Source organism: Engystomops pustulosus, chromosome 5 (assembly GCF_040894005.1).
Source record: "Engystomops pustulosus chromosome 5, aEngPut4.maternal, whole genome shotgun sequence".
NCBI classification, from domain to species: Eukaryota; Metazoa; Chordata; class Amphibia; order Anura; family Leptodactylidae; genus Engystomops; species Engystomops pustulosus.
Window position 1 is genome coordinate 26,526,290 of NC_092415.1, and position 16,676 is coordinate 26,542,965.

The window sequence follows — 16,676 nt, forward strand, 5'->3', positions numbered from 1 at the left end:
TCACTATGCATAGTAGATCAGAAGATCCTCCTCTTCAGTTTTTCAAAATTTTTGTAGTATGTTATATTAACCCCTTCAAGTGCCATTGCGCAATTGCAGTAATTCTAAATAGCACAAAATTCAAGGACTGTGGATCTGCACAGCTAAAGACATGAATAGGTACTTTATTTCTGCAGTTGCCCTTTAAGAGAATACTTGGTTGAGTTAGTTTGCTCTTCTCATTTAGATGCTAGTTGAAGCATGGGGGCTGAGCAGGACAGAGAGAGTGCAAACATCCTCTTCTCAGCTGGAGCCAACCTCCGGAGGCGCAAGTCACTGTACAAATTTCATCTTTCATTTGGAAGAGGCAACACAGAACCATCATGTGATAGTGATCTCAGCCTGGCGGAGACAATGTGGAATGGGAGCACATCTGTGCACATAAATACTACAAACTTAGGTTATACTATTTTTACTACGTTGACTAGACTCATGAATTATGTATGTATCCAGGAAATAAGATGATATGTTTATGCCTTAGATCAGTAGAGTACGGAACAATTCATTAACATGTTAGTCTAGCTAGAGAAGGGTATAGATAGGTCATATGACCCGGCGTAAACAATGTAGTCTGGCTTCACCGGGGTATTTGGATAAGGAGCTGGGATGTAACTTTGTAACTTTGCCTCGGGGAAGCCGAGCGATGACTTGTTTATTATAATCTTGTAGATGCTCATTTTCACTTTCCAAATGTTTTGTAATAAAAAGGTTGTTGCCTATTAAGACAAGTGCATTTATTACAGTCAAGGGAGATAATATCAAAATAGCGAACCCAAGACCCGTAATAATTCATACCAACAATAAAAAAAACTGGGGGTGCTGAAAGAGGGTTGCTGTGTCGCTCCTGGTCTAGCACCTATGACTTGGCCAGTGACTTGCCCAGTCACAGGATTCACTTCAGCCATTTAGTGGCCTCCGCTGATCATGGGATGTCACTTATAATGGAAGTGCCAGGGGTTACAGTTCCCTCATCTAGTTATCAGTGGCCTCAACTGATCAGGGGATGTCACTTATAATGAGATTGCCAGGGGTCACAGTTCCCTCATCTAGTTATCAGTGGCCTCAACTGATCATGGGATGTCACTTATAATGGAAGTGCCAGGGGTCACAGTACCCTCATCTAGTTATCAGTGGCCTCCACGGATCATGGGATGTTACTTATAATGGAAGTGCCAGGGGTCACAGTTCCCTAATCTAGTTATCAGTGGCCTCCACTGATCATGGGATGTCACTTATAATGGAAGTGCCAGGGGTTACAGTTCCCTCATCTAGTTATCAGTGGCCTCCACTGATCATGGGATGTCACTTATAATGGAAGTGCCAGGGGTCACAGTTCCCTCATCTAGTTATCAGTGGCCTCCACTAATCATGGGATGTTACTTATAATGGAAGTGCCAGGGGTCACAGTTCCCTCATCTAGTTATCAGTGGCCTCCACTGATCATGGGATGTTACTTATAATGGAAGTGCCAGGGGTTACAGTTCCCTCATCTAGTTATCAGTGGCCTCCACTGATCATGGGATGTCACTTATAATGGAAGTGCCAGGGGTCACAGTACCCTCATCTATTTATCAGTGGCCTCCACTGATCATGGGATGTCACTTATAATGGAAGTGCCAGGGGTCACAGTTCCCTCATCTAGTTATCAGTGGCCTCCACTGATCATGGGATGTTACTTATAATGGAAGTGCCAGGGGTCACAGTACCCTCATCTAGTTATCAGTGGCCTCCACGGATCATGGGATGTTACTTATAATGGAAGTGCCAGGGGTCACAGTACCCTCATCTAGTTATCAGTGGCCTCCACTGATCATGGGATGTTACTTATAATGGAAGTGCCAGGGGTCACAGTACCCTCATCTAGTTATCAGTGGCCTCCACTGATCATGGGATGTTACTTATAATGAAAGTGCCAGGGGTCACAGTTCCCTCATCTAGTTATCAGTGGCCTCCACTGATCATGGGATGTTACTTATAATGAAAGTGCCAGGGGTCACAGTTCCCTCATCTAGTTATCAGTGGCCTCCACGGATCATGGGATGTTACTTATAATGGAAGTGCCAGGGGTCACAGTACCCTCATCTAGTTATCAGTGGCCTCCACTGATCATGGGATGTTACTTATAATGGAAGTGCCAGGGGTCACAGTACCCTCATCTAGTTATCAGTGGCCTCCACTGATCATGGGATGTTACTTATAATGGAAGTGCCAGGGGTCACAGTACCCTCATCTAGTTATCAGTGGCCTCCACTGATCATGGGATGTCACTTATAATGGAAGTGCCAGGGGTCACAGTTCCCTCATCTAGTTATCAGTGGCCTCCACTGATCATGGGATGTTACTTATAATGGAAGTGCCAGGGGTCACAGTACCCTCATCTAGTTATCAGTGGCCTCCACTGATCATGGGATGTTACTTATAATGAAAGTGCCAGGGGTCACAGTACCCTCATCTAGTTATCAGTGGCCTCCACTGATCATGGGATGTCGGTCAAAGGAAGTGATGTCCTGTGGTCCACTACTGGCCAACCCATCAGTGCTGAAGACCAGGAGTTCTGTTGTGATGGGGAACCAGAAGTTTGCCATACAAACAGGGGCATAGCAATTTACCAGGATAAGTACAATACACTAATAGGATCACCAATATTTTACTAACCCTGGTAAATGTTCCCTTCTGTTCAGAAGAGCATCAGGTTATTTGACCTGCAGGTAGCTGTTTTTGGGTTTTCCTTTGACATCATGTGTCCAATGAGGTTTATTGGCCATATGCTTGTGACCTGCGGCTCCTTTGGGAAGAAGGGGATACCAGGACCCTATTATGGTATTGTATTTACCCTTACCAGGTACAAGAGTTCAGTTCAGGTTCCCCCTACCTATGGCCACTAAACTTACTTGTCAAATCTCATAACCACCAAACCCCCATAAAAAATGCTGACAACATTTATAATAACTGATGTCATTCACCCCTCCCCCATTCCCATTTGAACCTGACATGCAAATTAACCCACCTAAAACAAAGGGGCAGATTTACTTATCCGGTCCGTTCGCAATCCAGCGGCGCGTTCTCTGCGCTGGATTCGGGTCCGGCCGGGATTCATCAAGGTAGTTCCTCCGCCGTCCACCAGGTGGCACTGCTGCGCTGAAAAGCATCTGAACGCGCTGGAGTTCACCGGCTCGGGCTGAGTGAAGGTAAGCGCGTCCCATGCAACACATTTCTTTTTTTAAATGCGGCGGTTTTTCCGAATCCGTCGGGTTTTCACTCGGCCACGCCCCTTAATTTCCGTTGCGTGCATGCCGGCGCCGATGCGCCACAATCCGATCGCGTGCGCCAAAATCCCGGGGCAATACAGGGGAAATCGGCGCAAATTGGAAATATTCGGGTAACACGTCGGGAAAACGCAAATCGAGGCCCTTAGTAAATGACCCCCAAAGACTTTAATAAATACTATTTTACTATGTTTCTTTTCATGGCTGCAATGTTACAAAAATCAGTTTGTAAACTTATATGCAACTCACCTGATGTGAATCCAATCACACTAATTGAGTCCTGCATATAAAATTTTACTTGCATGGTCCTGCCTCCTTGTTTTTGATTGATAGGCCTCAGGGCTATGATATTCTGCTGTATGAAACATTGAGAGAGCTCTGTTACATCATTGGGCACTTAAAGTCATGTCACTAGAATGACATTATCAAAGGCCCTGTTACATTTGCAACGACTACCCCATGTATGTATCTGATCACATGAAATCACAACATGCTTCCATGGAGGATGGGTAGACATTAGTGATGTGTCGTTCATGAATTAGACGGCTCTTTTAAGTGAGCAACGTGAACCGGCTCACCTCAGTAAGCCAATGGCTCACTTAACCCCACGCAAACAGGCTCACAGGAGTGCCCTCTTTTGGCTGGACTGTGGCTCCCTATTATACATACAATAGGGAGCCGTTCAGGAGCCAGAAGAGCCTCCAACTACGAGTCAGTTAGTTAATAGGGCTTTAGGGGAACCTGTCACTAACTGTATACAGGCGGTCCCCGATTTAAGAACACCCAACTTACAGACGACCCCTAGTTACAAACGGACGTCTGGATGTTGATAACTTACTGTACTTTAGCCTTAGGCTACAATAATCAGCTATAACAGTTATCACAGGTGTCTGTAATGAAGCTTTACTATTAATCTTGGTTCTTATGACAACCCAACATTTTTAAAATCCATTTGTCACAGAGACCCAAAAAAATGGCTAGGGTTACAATTATAAAATATACAGTTCCGACTTACATACAAATTCAACTTAAGAACAAACCTGCAGAACCTATCTTATACATAACCTGGGGACTGGCTGTATGTGAAAATGTGGTGACAGGTTCCCCTTAATAATGGAAATGAAGACAGGGACAGGGTTGTTAAACCCTTCGCAGTGCGGCTGACGTAATCTGAAATATTTTTACCCTTTTGATTTATCAATTGTCCTCAGAGAAAACATAAATTATGGCACGGAGCTGACAAAGAATAAGTAACGGAAAATGTGGTTTCACAGATTTTGTGGGAAAATTTTTATAGATTCTAAAAATTCTGCCAAAGACCACAAATAGCTTTGGATTTAAAGGGACAGTAACTAATGCCTTAATGACAATATGAATTTAGATGTAAACTTCTACGAGTTCGTGACCATTTTAGAAAAATTTGGAACAGGAAACATTGGTGGAGATTTATCCGAAGGGTCTGAGAGCAGAAGTGTTCTAGTAGCACATGGCAACCAATCACAGCTCAGCTTTAATTTTATAAAGCTGAGCTGTGATTGGTTGCCATGGGCAGCTAGAACACTTCTGCTCTCAGACACTTCGGATAAATCTCCCCATTGTCTGTGTTTTGCCCACAGTTTTATGGCCTGAACCCTCAGAATTATAGGTATAGGATAGTACAACCATTCTAGTTCTGCGGCTCACAACATATCCACAAATTTTGGACATGCTGTAAGCTCCAGAACTAACACAACCCTACGTACCCCCCTGTCTGCTCAACATTGATTACATTTTCTTCTCTCCAGCTTTCTCATGAACTTCTCCTAAGAATGACATCAGGGCTTCTCTTCAGCTTCTCCTGCCCTCTAGAATTTACTCTCTTGACCCTTCAAACCCCACATTCTTCCATTCAATCCTACATAACATTTATGGCCCACCTACATTTATTTCCCCCCATCTATTCCACCTACCTTGATACCAACCAGTCTGGAGCTTAGCATGGGATCTAAACACATATCGAAGTCTGGCCTCAGGGCTCATTCATATTACAAGAGTAACCAAGGTTCTGAATTGACTATTGTCACTGGATCCAGTGTCTGACATCATTAAGGGGTCTGGTCTGATGTCTGAATTAATAATAGGATCTGGTCTGATGTATTTAACTTAAAGGGGTATTCCAGGAATCAGCATAATTCATATACAAATGGGTCCTTAAAATATAAGCTAATATGTAATTAGTTGTTATTTAAAATTTAGCAGAAAAATGTTGTTGCCCTACACTATATTAAAGAGTTAAAATGCTACTGCCCTGCCTGGGCAGGTCATGTGATCACCACTAAGTTTGGCTGTAGTCGGTTGGTTGCAGTGCATCCAGTATGGCCAGTGATGGCAGTTACCCATCATTGCTATGGTAACAGAGCAGGAAAGTCTGTTATATCATCACTGGGAGCAGAGCCTGAGAGGTAGGAGGAGTTACTGAGAACAAAAGGATCTTGGCCGGGCCGGCATCAGCACCCAGGTGACCCGGGCAAGTGCCGGGGCCCCAGAGCTCCAAAGGGGCCCACCACGACAATGTGGCATAACAACAGCCGTATTACGGGGCCCAGGTTCGGATTGCAGGCTGCATAGGAGGTGGGCAGAGAGGTAGTGGGACGGGCCCGGGGGCTAAGTATAATTCGGCATCCCTTCCACTCCCGGCCCGTCCCTTTACCTCCTGTGACTGCTGCTGAAGGACCTTAGCAGCTCCGCCCCGTCCCAGCTTTTTTAGGTTGTTAGGAGGTTCAGAATTTTGGGTGCAATTTGTCTCATTTTTAACAAAAATCGCCAAAACCCTTATTTAGAGGCACCTCCTCAGCTTTAAGTGACTTTAAGAGACCAAAACAGCAGTAAAACCCCCAAAAATCATACTATTTTAGAAACTACACCCCTCAAGGTGTGAAAAATCAACTTTAAGAACTGTGTTAACCCTTTAGATGCTTTACAGGAGTTTAAAAAAAATGGAAATGTAATTTACAAGCTACAATTTTTTTAGACAATATATTAATTTTGGCCAAAAATTTAACCGTCACAAAGTATTAAATGACAAAAAATTTCTCCCGGGTATGAGGATGCCCCCATGTGTGGTGGTGAACTGCTGTATGGGCATAGGGCCGGGCAAAGAAGGGAAGGAGGCGCCATTCATCTGAATTGTTACATTTTACAGGCTACAAAATGTTTATTTCTTTGTAATTTGGACATATGGGGGATTATTTTTTTGTGGAAGAGATCCACTTTTCAGGTACATCATTTACAGGGGGGGGGGCTAAGAGGGGGTTCAATAGCTAATAATCAGATTTTATTAACTCTTTCTTGGTGGTGGTTAAAAAAATCATTAATCCTTGTTTATGGTTTTTAGCATTTTTTTCCCGGACGTTCACTGTACCATAAAAATAATGTATTATCTTTGTTCTCTGGGTCATCACGATTACGGTGATATCCGATTTATATGACTTCTTTTATGGTTAACTTGTTTTGCAGAATATAGAACTCATTGGGGGTCATTTACTAAGGGCCCGATTCGCGTTTTCCCGACGTGTTACCCGAATATTTCCGATTTGTACCTGAATTGCCCCGGGATTTTGGCGCACGCGATCGGATTGTGGCGCATCGGCACCGGCATGCACGCAACGGAAATGGGGGGGCGTGGCCGAACAAAAACCCGACAGATTCGGTAAAACCGCCGCATTTAAAAAAGGAAATTGTGTTGCGGAGCTTGTACTCACCTTCATCCAGGATAGGATCGTGAACTTCAGTGCATTTCAGGGAACTTCAGCGCAGCACCGCCACCTGGTGGACGTCGGAGGAAATGCCTTGATGAATCCCGGACCCGAATCAACCGCAGAGAACGCGCCGCTGGATCGCGAACGGACCGGGTAAGTAAATCTGCCGAATCGGGCCCTTAGTAAATGACCCCCATTTTGTGAGAAATTTGCTTCATTTTACATCGCCAGGTAACAATGTGCAGAACATTTATATATTTTGGTTTATAGAACTGGTTTAGAGCTTATTTTTTGCAGGACAAGCTGTATTTTTTCTTGCTATCATGTCGGGGTAAATGTTACTTTTTGATCACTTTTGATGTGATTTCATAATTTTCATAAGTTTTTTTGTGGTTTTTTTTACGGCGTTCACCGTACGGGTTCAGTGACAATTTTATTTTACTGTTCGGGTTGTTACGGACGTTGTAATACCCAATGGGGGTCATTTACTAAGGGACCGAATCGCTCTTTTTTGTCGGGTTTCCCCGAAAATGACCAGTTTGCGGTGAATTGCACCAGGTTTTTGGCGCACGCGATCGGATTGCGGCGCATAGGCGCTGGCATGCATGCAACGGAAATCGGGGGCGTGGCTGTCGGAAAACCCAACGGATTCAGAAAAAACGCTGTATTTTTTTTTAAAAATGTGTGCTGGACACGCACTTACCTGCACCCAGGATAGGATGGTGAACTCCAGCGGACCTCGGCGGACTTCAGCGCTGCAGCGACACCTAGTGGACATCGGGTGCACTACCTTAGTGAATCGCCGGAAGACCCGAATCCTCCTCTGAGAACGTGCCGCTGGATCGCGACAGGACCAGGTAAGTAAATCTGCCCCATTATGTTTTTTTTTTAAAGTGATTTTCACTTTTTATGTTTTATTTGATTATTGCATTGGATGGGACTTCAGGGGACTTTTATTCTTTATAATAATTCTTTCTAATTGCACTTTTTTTCTTAAACTTTTTTTACTGTTTTTATTTTGTCCAAGGGTGGGACATGAACAAGCGACCGCATACCACTGGGATCCTGCAGTGATCGCATGGGCTCAACTTCTGAGCCCAGGCGATTGCCAGGACGTGATACTAAGTCAAGGTGCATGAACGAGCCGCATCCTATGACATAGAATCACGTCAAGGTGCGGGTAAGGTGTTAAGCTCCATTTTGTGACTAATGACATTGAGTTCTGTTATATTCATGTATTTATATCATCATGGGTTTTTTGTATCAGACGTTCATATTCCCGGAATACCCCTTTAATGGTCTGGTATCTGAGATAATCTTTGGGGCGGCTCAGTGGTTGGCATTACAGCCTTGCAGCTTTAAAAAAGCTTTAAACTATGTAAATGGGTTTAAGGGGTCCCTTAGTTTGCTTAGTTTACAATCCTTGATCCTGGTGGCAGATTTACTCAGACCAGGCTCAAAAATAGAAGTGACCCTCCAAAGCTGTTAACTGAGCTGGGAGCCTTTCAGTCTCATTTGCATAATTTTTAAAGCTTTTTTTTCTCAAAACGAGGACAGAAGGTAAAAAAAAGAGTGTCTCTTGCCAGAGTAAGCACACACCAGCATGTAAGTGCGCTTGGTTACCCTCCTTGATCCTTAAACCTCTTCCACGCTACATTTTATTGTGTGTGGAGGGATAGGATTGGGAAACCGCTGACCCAGCATGCCCTGATCATTTGTGAAATTGTGACTTGACAAGAGTTACGACCCCTTCTGTGTAAAACTACAACTCCTACTGTGGTCTGCAGATGATCATCACAAGTCCATGCTCGGAGGACGTTACATTGCTATGTGGCCCAGCACTTTCCGGTCACTGCCCATAAATATTTGGCAGCAACTCTAAAAAGTATAAAACGGATTTCAAAGGAAACCACCTGAGTAGTAATTCTTGTGCAGCCAATATAAACACTGTAGTACCTTACTATACAAACCAGGAATCTTTCCATCAATATATTCCGTGATGGCTCCACACTTCAAAGCGCACATGTGTAGGAACCTGTCACAGCAACATTATTGCATTCATGATTTGCATATACAATTTACATGACTGACAATAAACCATTGTATCATCATTGCATCACACTGTCGGCTCATATATAGAACATTAGGTTCTATACGGAAAATGCGAAGGGGTCTGGAAACTTTTACAAATGCATGTGGACACCTGCACAAATCAGTGGAAAAACTGCGACAGACATAAGACGGGGATCGTGGTAGAGCATATTATTATGTGACAGATCATATGGATCAAATAGGGGGCCCACGTGCGGCACCGTACCGTTCCTATCCCAGGGAAAAGATTGGACATGTCCTATCTCTCCCCGTATTACCACGCCGCGCGCCATGTTTCTCTATGGAGAAGGGCAGGGATGAGCTACATGTGTGAAAGTAACTTCTTTGCTACCATTTTGGGGGCTTTATGACCTTTTAATCACTTTTTATTAATATTTTTATGTGTTGCAAAATAGTGAAACAGTGGGGATTTAGACTATTTTTCGTCACAAGGTTCACCCCTAGGAATAAATAATTTGTATTTTTATATTTTGATAAATCGGGCATTTGCGATGGCATTTTGGACCTGTTTTCCGTCAGTTTTTAAGCAGTCCGTCATAAAAAACGCATGCATTTTTTGAAAATACATCCATTTTTGACCAGTTTTAATCAAGATAATTGGTAAAACGGACTGCTTAAAAATGGACCAAAAACGGGTTCAAAACTCCATGTGTGGCACCACCCTAACTGTGAACTGTCATCTGTGCCTATAGCAACCAATTAGATCTCAGCTTACATTTTTTCAATGTTGTCTATGAATTGAAAGCTGATCCCTGATTGGTTGCTATGGACACGTGACGATTTATCAGTCAGGATCCTCAATGTTGGTAAATCTGGTGTATTTTATTTATCAGGCTAGATATTATATTGAATAAGGCTACATTCACACTGCCGTATGGGGGACGTATATATGGCCAATATAGGTACCCCATAGACAGCAATGGGCGGACGGCGCCCAAGGGGAGCGGTACGGTGCCGCACACGTACCATACCGCTCCGTACCCCGTAGAAAGATAGGACATGTCCTATTTTTCTCCGGAATACGGCGCCGTGCGACATATATTCCTATGTAGAGGGGCGAGGGTGAGCTGCGCTCTCCCCCTCCTCCTCTCCCTGCCACTGCCGTGTGCCCGCCGTACAGTAGCACGGCAACAACAGTGTGAATGCAGCCTTAGGTTCTACAATCTTAGGATATAACAACCTGCTGAAAACATATCATGTTAGTTTATTATTATTCATATAACCTCATAATGTATCAGGCCTAACTGTAAACTGTCATCTGTGCCTATAGCAACCAATTAGATCTCAGCTTACATTATTTAAATGCTGTCTATGAAGTGAAAGCTGATCCCTGATTGGATGCTAGGGTTAGTCAGCTATCTTGTAAAACCTACACAACATCTTTTGACATATGTAGAAGAGGGTGATGTCATAAAGCGCTGCTCTGTGTTGTACCTTGATTCTCATTGTCTCCATAGTGACGGCAGCCATCATCCACCCAGACGCAAGTTTTCCTAAAACCAGAAAGAATGGATCTGCCCATCGCCCCCCAGACAGAAGTCATCAAGAGGGAAAATGATGAATTACTCGTCCAGAATAGGGAACTAAGGAGGATGTTACTTCTACTGCATGAAAACGTGGATCTAAGAACTAACCTGGAAAAATTACACAGCAACCCAGAGGAGATACAGCGTCATATGACAGACCTCAAACTGGACGAGGAAGATGAGGATAGCGACGCGGAAAAATCGAGAAATTCTAAGAACTCAAGGTTTGATAGTGCCCACCGGGAGGAAACAGAAGGCGCTGCAGAAAATTACAGCCCTGGCAGAAGTACAGGTAAGAAAAGATGTACATTGAAAAACATGGTCACCCCAAACCCCCCCCCCCCCCCATATACCATCTCTCCCCCTTCTACTGACGTTTTAGTAGAAGGTTTGAAGGTTTAATACTGTTTGCATTTGATTGTACCTGGTTCTGAATACTGGGGCACATTTACTAATGGTCCGAACGCCATATTTTCGTCGGGTTGCAAAATTTTTTTTTCAGATTTGCCCCGGGGTTTTTGGCACACGCGATCGGATTGCGGCGGATCGTTGCCAGATTGCATGCGACACAAATCGGGGGGACGTGGCTGTCGGACAACCCGACTGATTCGGACAAACCGCAGAATTTAAAAAAAAGATCAGCACTCACATGCACCGGGAAGAAGAAGGTGAACTCCGGCGGACCTCAGCGGGGGAAGCAACACATGCAGGATATCGGACGCACGCTCTTAGTGAATCGCGGAAGATCCGAATCCTCGTCGGACAATGCACAGCGGGGATCGTGACGGGACGGGTAAGTAAATGTGCCCCGTTATATGCCTGTCTCAGGGGTAACCTTTGCCTGTTTTCACCAGAGGACTTTTGCATAGTAGTTTCCTCCCGGAGTAGCTCCACTGTCATTTTTAGTTAGTACATGTACCAGTGTACAATCTGAGGTGTCTATGTACCTGTGCATGTACTACTACTACTAAGGGTGTAGGTTTCAGTGTTTAGGTCTAATAAAAAGAGATATCAAAAGAAAAGAAAAGATGGTCATTGCTCCTCAACTCCTGAGTATGTGGAGGTCATGACCATACTAGGGTCTTAAAGGGGTTGGCCACTTTACCTCACGTACCTCATGTTAGTGTACGTGTGGGGGGGCAGGATATTAGGTCATTGGTAAGTAGGGTGAAGCCTCCTGTTGTTTACCTCATCAGTCAGACATTCCTGACCACAAAATGGCCGCAGAGTGCGGGTGATGTGATATCTAACTGGCTGTTCATGAATAGATCTGTGGCCATGTTATGGACAGGAATCTCTGGCTGATGAGGTAAAAGACAGGAGGCTTCACTTTACATATCAGGAAACAGGTGCAGAACTATTACTAGATGTATATTGGTAAATTACCTCATATCCTGCCCCACACACTTACACCCGTTGTACAAAACATGAGGAAACATGGCCAACCACTTTAAGAACTCAATATTATCAATAGGACATGACTAGGGTGTTAGCATAGATTTTACGTTTGAGATCTCAGACTTTAAAATATCACCCCGACCCCACAGCTGATGGCAGGGAAGTACATCGGAGCCACTGGGCGATACGTGCCGTCCAACCTCTAGTGTTATCTATTATACAGCATGGACGATTTATTGTTACTTGTTATTGTATCAAGGGTAAAATCAATCAAATGAATCAAATTATAATTTTAATTATTTCCATCTTTCTTCTCGTCCCCTTGCTGCACGCAGAGAAGAGCAAAGAAATAGGAGTGCACTCCCCTCAGAGTAAGTGACTTCTATATAGTACACTGGGATATATTGTAAATAAAACCTCTAAATTGTACACCGCATGATTCTGAGTGACTTCTACATTGCACATAATGTATAAGGTATCAAGAAAAAAATTGTACACAATGGGGAACATTTACTAAGGGTCTGAACGCTGCATTTTCATCGGGTTTCGAGATTATTTTCCATTTTTGCACTGTATTGCCCCGTGTTTTTGGCGCACGCGATCGGATTGTGTCGTATCGGCGCCGGCTTGCATGCAACACAAATAGGGGGGCGTGGACGTCGGACAACCCGACAGATTCTGACAAACCGTGGAATTTAAAAAGCAAATTGTGTCGCAAGATCAGCAGTCACATGCACCGGGAAGAAGAAGGTGAACTCCGGCGGACCTCAGCGGGGAAGCGATACATGCAGGAAATTGGACGCACCATCTTAGTGAATCGCTGCAGACCCGAATCCTCGTCGGACAACGCACGGTGGGGAGTGTGATGGGACGGTTAAGTAAATGTGCCCCAATGTATAACATTTATTGAAAAAAACTTGTACACTACATATAATCTATACAGTATTATAAGTGTTTCTATATTGTGCACTACATTTAATGTGTATTGTAAGAGACTTCTGTACCCTACATATAACATAAAAACCTCTATATTGTACCCTACATACAGCTTTATATTGTATACCACCTCCATATTGTACCCGATATACAACATCCATTGTAAAAGACATCTATATTGTGCATCATATATAACTTACAGATGAAACCAGAAGTTTACATGAGCTGTATATAGAGACACACAAGTATGTTTCCGCACATGACATCAGAATAATCAATTAAGATTACCAAAATTATTTATATTTGGCAAATGCCAGAATAATAAGAGAGGGAATTTTTTAAGGCATTTTATGACTCTCTGCAATGTCAAAAGTTTACATACAATTCATTAGTTTTTGGTACCATTGCCTTTATACTATATCTACCATCAAAATCCATCCTGCTAACCCAGGGACATTACTCATAGATCTAGGAACCATGACTGTGGTAATCTTCTTATATCCATGGCCTCCTTCCTTCTAAAATCAACTTTTAAAATGATGCTAATGACACAGAAGTTCTCTGGGCGTGTTACCAGAGCCCCTTAGTGCTGTAACTTCTCAGGCTGTTACACCCTCCCCTTCTTTAGCACTTCCCTCCCTCTGCATAATTCCTTGTGCAGATGAATGAGACACTTTCAGGTTTCAGGAAATTGTACCTAAGGATGGACCAGACTTGTGCAAGTCCGCATTTCTCTTCCAGATATCTTGGCTGATTTCTTTAGAAATTCAAAGACAAGAAATCATGATATGGGCTGTCTCAAATTGTTTAAATACATAGTAATTTTGATGTATGTAAACTTTTTACTTTGCAGAAAGTAATAAAAATGCCTTAAAATTCTCTCTCTCTAATTATTCTGCTTTTTTATAATTGTCCAAAAACAAGAATGGTTTATTTTGATTTTTATGTCAGATAGTGAGAAAAACATTCATATGTGTCTTTATATACAGTGTATGTAAACCTCTGGTTTCTACTCTATACTGTATAAGGCCTCTTTATAAAACCTCTACATCTTCCTGCAGCGCCACCACAGGGGATATTAAGCATTACACTGTCTAAATTACCCATTTAAATCATGTACGGTTTGAAGATCACTCCCAAAGCTTGGATTTGCAAAAAATAAAAGTTGTATTCTTTGATGTATGAGTTGAGTAACACGTGGGAGGTCTAGGAGTCCTGTATACTAACGGTGGTAACTTTCTAACGTTGTCTTCCGCAGATTCCAAACAGCTCCACCTCATGCAGCATATCATAGGGGAGATCGCCTTTCAGCTGGATCGCAGGATCCTGATGCATATCTTTCCGGATCAGACAAGACTGTACGGGGTATCTGTAGCCAACATCCCACAGAAGATCGTAGAGGTAATATTGGGGATACAAACTAAATAGTTTCAAATTCCATTGCAAAACTTAAAAGTTTTCCAGGTCCGTGTTTTAGATATGATGCTCCGTCTCCGGGTTCCAGCGTAGGTCAAAATGTTGGTGGTCACATCCCCAATGCAGAAAGTCAGTAGGCCCTGGTGATGTATAACACATTAGGGATCGACTACAACAGGTCCCGATGCGGGTTGACACTTTAAGGCTGGATGGGAGCTGTAGTTGTCAGGGTGCAGAAAGATCTGTAAGAGGAATTTTGAGGAATTCTCTTGATCGCTGGGAGTCCCAGAAATCAGACACTTATGGCCAAACCCGTGGATAAGAGTCTTTGAAAGCAGAACCTCTTTAATGATATGTTCCTCATTCCGTATGTACAAGCCCCTCTGGTTCTCAATATTCTTAGATGATAGTAATCACAGAAGAATTCTTCATCCCACCATCACATATCTGGACTATAGGTAACCCTAATGCCTGACCTCTGAGTCCCCTGTCTCATTGATGATGGTCCAAGCACCTGAGATGTTGAGGAGATGTTTGACGTGGTTCTTCTCACAATGGGCAGCCACTAATCACTATAGTGAAACATATATTACTTCCTCTTGGCCACCACATGAATGTTACACTCACTGTACAACATTTTTCTCAGGCATCTACTGATCCTGCGACAGGAAATGTTGACGAGAAGAAGCGGACCTCCATGACGCAGAGATATGATGAGATCATGAAAACGCTTAAGCAGTACGGTTATGACATGGCCATCCATCCAACCTTCTCGGAGAACATGGTCAACGCGTACGGGATCATGAAGCAGCATCCACCCTCAGACTCTACCGAAATGCACAGCCTATGTGACCCCGAAAACCTGAAGAAGATCGCTTACCGCGCTGTGCCGAGCACAGACCTGGAAAATGTCCTCACTCTGCTCAAGTGTCTGTGTAAGCTTTCCAAGCGAGATGGAAAACCACTATTCCGCCTGTAAGATCCTGTTATACTCCTGCCAAAAAATATAACTAAGACCTAATATTCTGGTTTGGGGTTTTCAATAGAAACGTAGTACAACCAGCTATGTACAGATAGGGTCACATTATATTTGTGGGATGAGAAGAGGACACGTGCTGGGAGCCCAATACAGCTGACCAATGCCAATGTCGTGGACCAGGGGCGTAACTACAGCCGATGCAGCCGTGCTATGGGGCCTGTTAGCCTTAGGGGACCGCACCCAGGGGCGTAACTTGAGGGGGTGCAGAGTGTGCGATCGCAACCGGGCCCAAGAGGTCTAGAGGGCCCATATGATGTAACTTTCCTATATGAGATGAATAGTACTATAAACAATACATTGTAATGGAGGGCCTGGCACACATTTTGCACTGGGGCCCAACAGATTCAAGTTACACCACTCACCGCATCCCTCCGAGCCTGCAGCCTGCGATGTCTTGATCTGCAGTCCGCACACACGCATGAATGTCTCCCCCGGTAACACAGTGGGCGATATCATGGGCTCTGGGGTACTGTGGCAGCTGCAGGTTGTATTATTGGGCTGTGATGGCCCAAAAACAGTGGGGGCTCAAACCCCAGTAATGTCAGGGTGCTGCTGTATCGTATCTAGCTGGGGACCCCACATGGTTTTTTTTCCCAATAAATTATTTATTTTTTAGCCGTCTTTTTCTATAACCAGACAGATACAATACAGCAGCAGCACCCTGACATTATTGGAATGTGAGCACCCACTGTTTTTGGGCCATCACAGCCCAATAATACCAGCCTGCAGCTGCCCCAGTACCTGATCATCTATAGATGGTCAGGTATTGGATTGTACCCGGCTCTTCCTGGCAAACCTGGTACCGGCATAATAAGGGGGTAAGTGTCAGCCATTTCTACTAATTAACACTCAGGATCGGGCTGGGGGTCCATGGGAATTTTAAATATACCGTATATACTCGAGTATGAACTGAGATTTCAGCAAAACATTATAGTGTGTGCGCCGCCATCAGCGCACACACTATGATGTCAAGGGAGCGGCTGATGTCATGGTGAGTGCAACGGCGCCACGGGAGGGGGGAACCAGAGCTGGAGTTTCGATGGAAGAAAGACCTGCTGGGGGACGCCGGAAGGTGAGAACACATTTTTTTTTATAGGCAGGACATTCCTTAGGGATGGGCTACAGGCTATATACTGGGGGCAGGGGCTACAGGTTATATACTGGGTGCAGGGTCTACAGGTTATATACTGGGGGCAGGGGCTGCAGG

General features: G+C 43.9%; 1 protein-coding gene and 1 long non-coding RNA gene across 6 annotated transcripts; one reads left to right on the forward strand and one right to left on the reverse strand.

Annotated features, from left to right (window-relative positions):
- Positions 1-221: 221 nt before the first annotated feature.
- LOC140132526 (uncharacterized) lies at positions 222-5,625 on the reverse strand. Of its 2 annotated transcripts, none has more exons than XR_011855670.1 (3): positions 5,255-5,625; positions 3,555-3,660; positions 222-381 (listed from the first exon to the last, which is right to left on the reverse strand). It is a non-coding gene; the product is annotated as an uncharacterized lncRNA (long non-coding RNA). The 2 variants fall into 2 exon arrangements; XR_011855671.1 differs by having other exon boundaries at positions 222-755.
- Positions 5,626-5,644: 19 nt separating this feature from the next.
- LOC140132525 (speriolin-like protein) lies at positions 5,645-15,451 on the forward strand. Of its 4 annotated transcripts, none has more exons than XM_072151417.1 (5): positions 5,646-5,746; positions 10,612-10,972; positions 12,414-12,449; positions 14,273-14,415; positions 15,077-15,451. In XM_072151417.1, the coding sequence occupies exons 2-5, from the start codon at positions 10,663-10,665 to the stop codon at positions 15,407-15,409; spliced, it is 822 nt and encodes a 273-aa protein (XP_072007518.1). In that variant the 5' UTR covers positions 5,646-5,746; positions 10,612-10,662; the 3' UTR covers positions 15,410-15,451. The 4 variants fall into 4 exon arrangements, with proteins under 4 accessions (XP_072007521.1, XP_072007518.1, XP_072007520.1 ...); XM_072151419.1 differs by having other exon boundaries at positions 5,729-5,802; XM_072151418.1 differs by lacking the exon at positions 5,646-5,746 and adding an exon at positions 5,824-5,915.
- The last annotated feature ends 1,225 nt before the right edge of the window (positions 15,452-16,676 follow it).

What these genes read in the sequence shown, in the direction of transcription:
- LOC140132525 (XM_072151417.1), top strand. Translation starts at nt 10,663, where the DNA reads ATGGATCTGCCCATCGCCCCCCAGACAGAAGTCATCAAGAGGGAAAAT. An exon ending in AGGAGTGCACTCCCCTCAGA is followed by an intron (nt 12,450 to 14,272) that starts GTAAGTGACTTC and finishes TGTCTTCCGCAG; the next exon opens with ATTCCAAACAGCTCCACCTC. An exon ending in TCCCACAGAAGATCGTAGAG is followed by an intron (nt 14,416 to 15,076) that starts GTAATATTGGGG and finishes CATTTTTCTCAG; the next exon opens with GCATCTACTGATCCTGCGAC.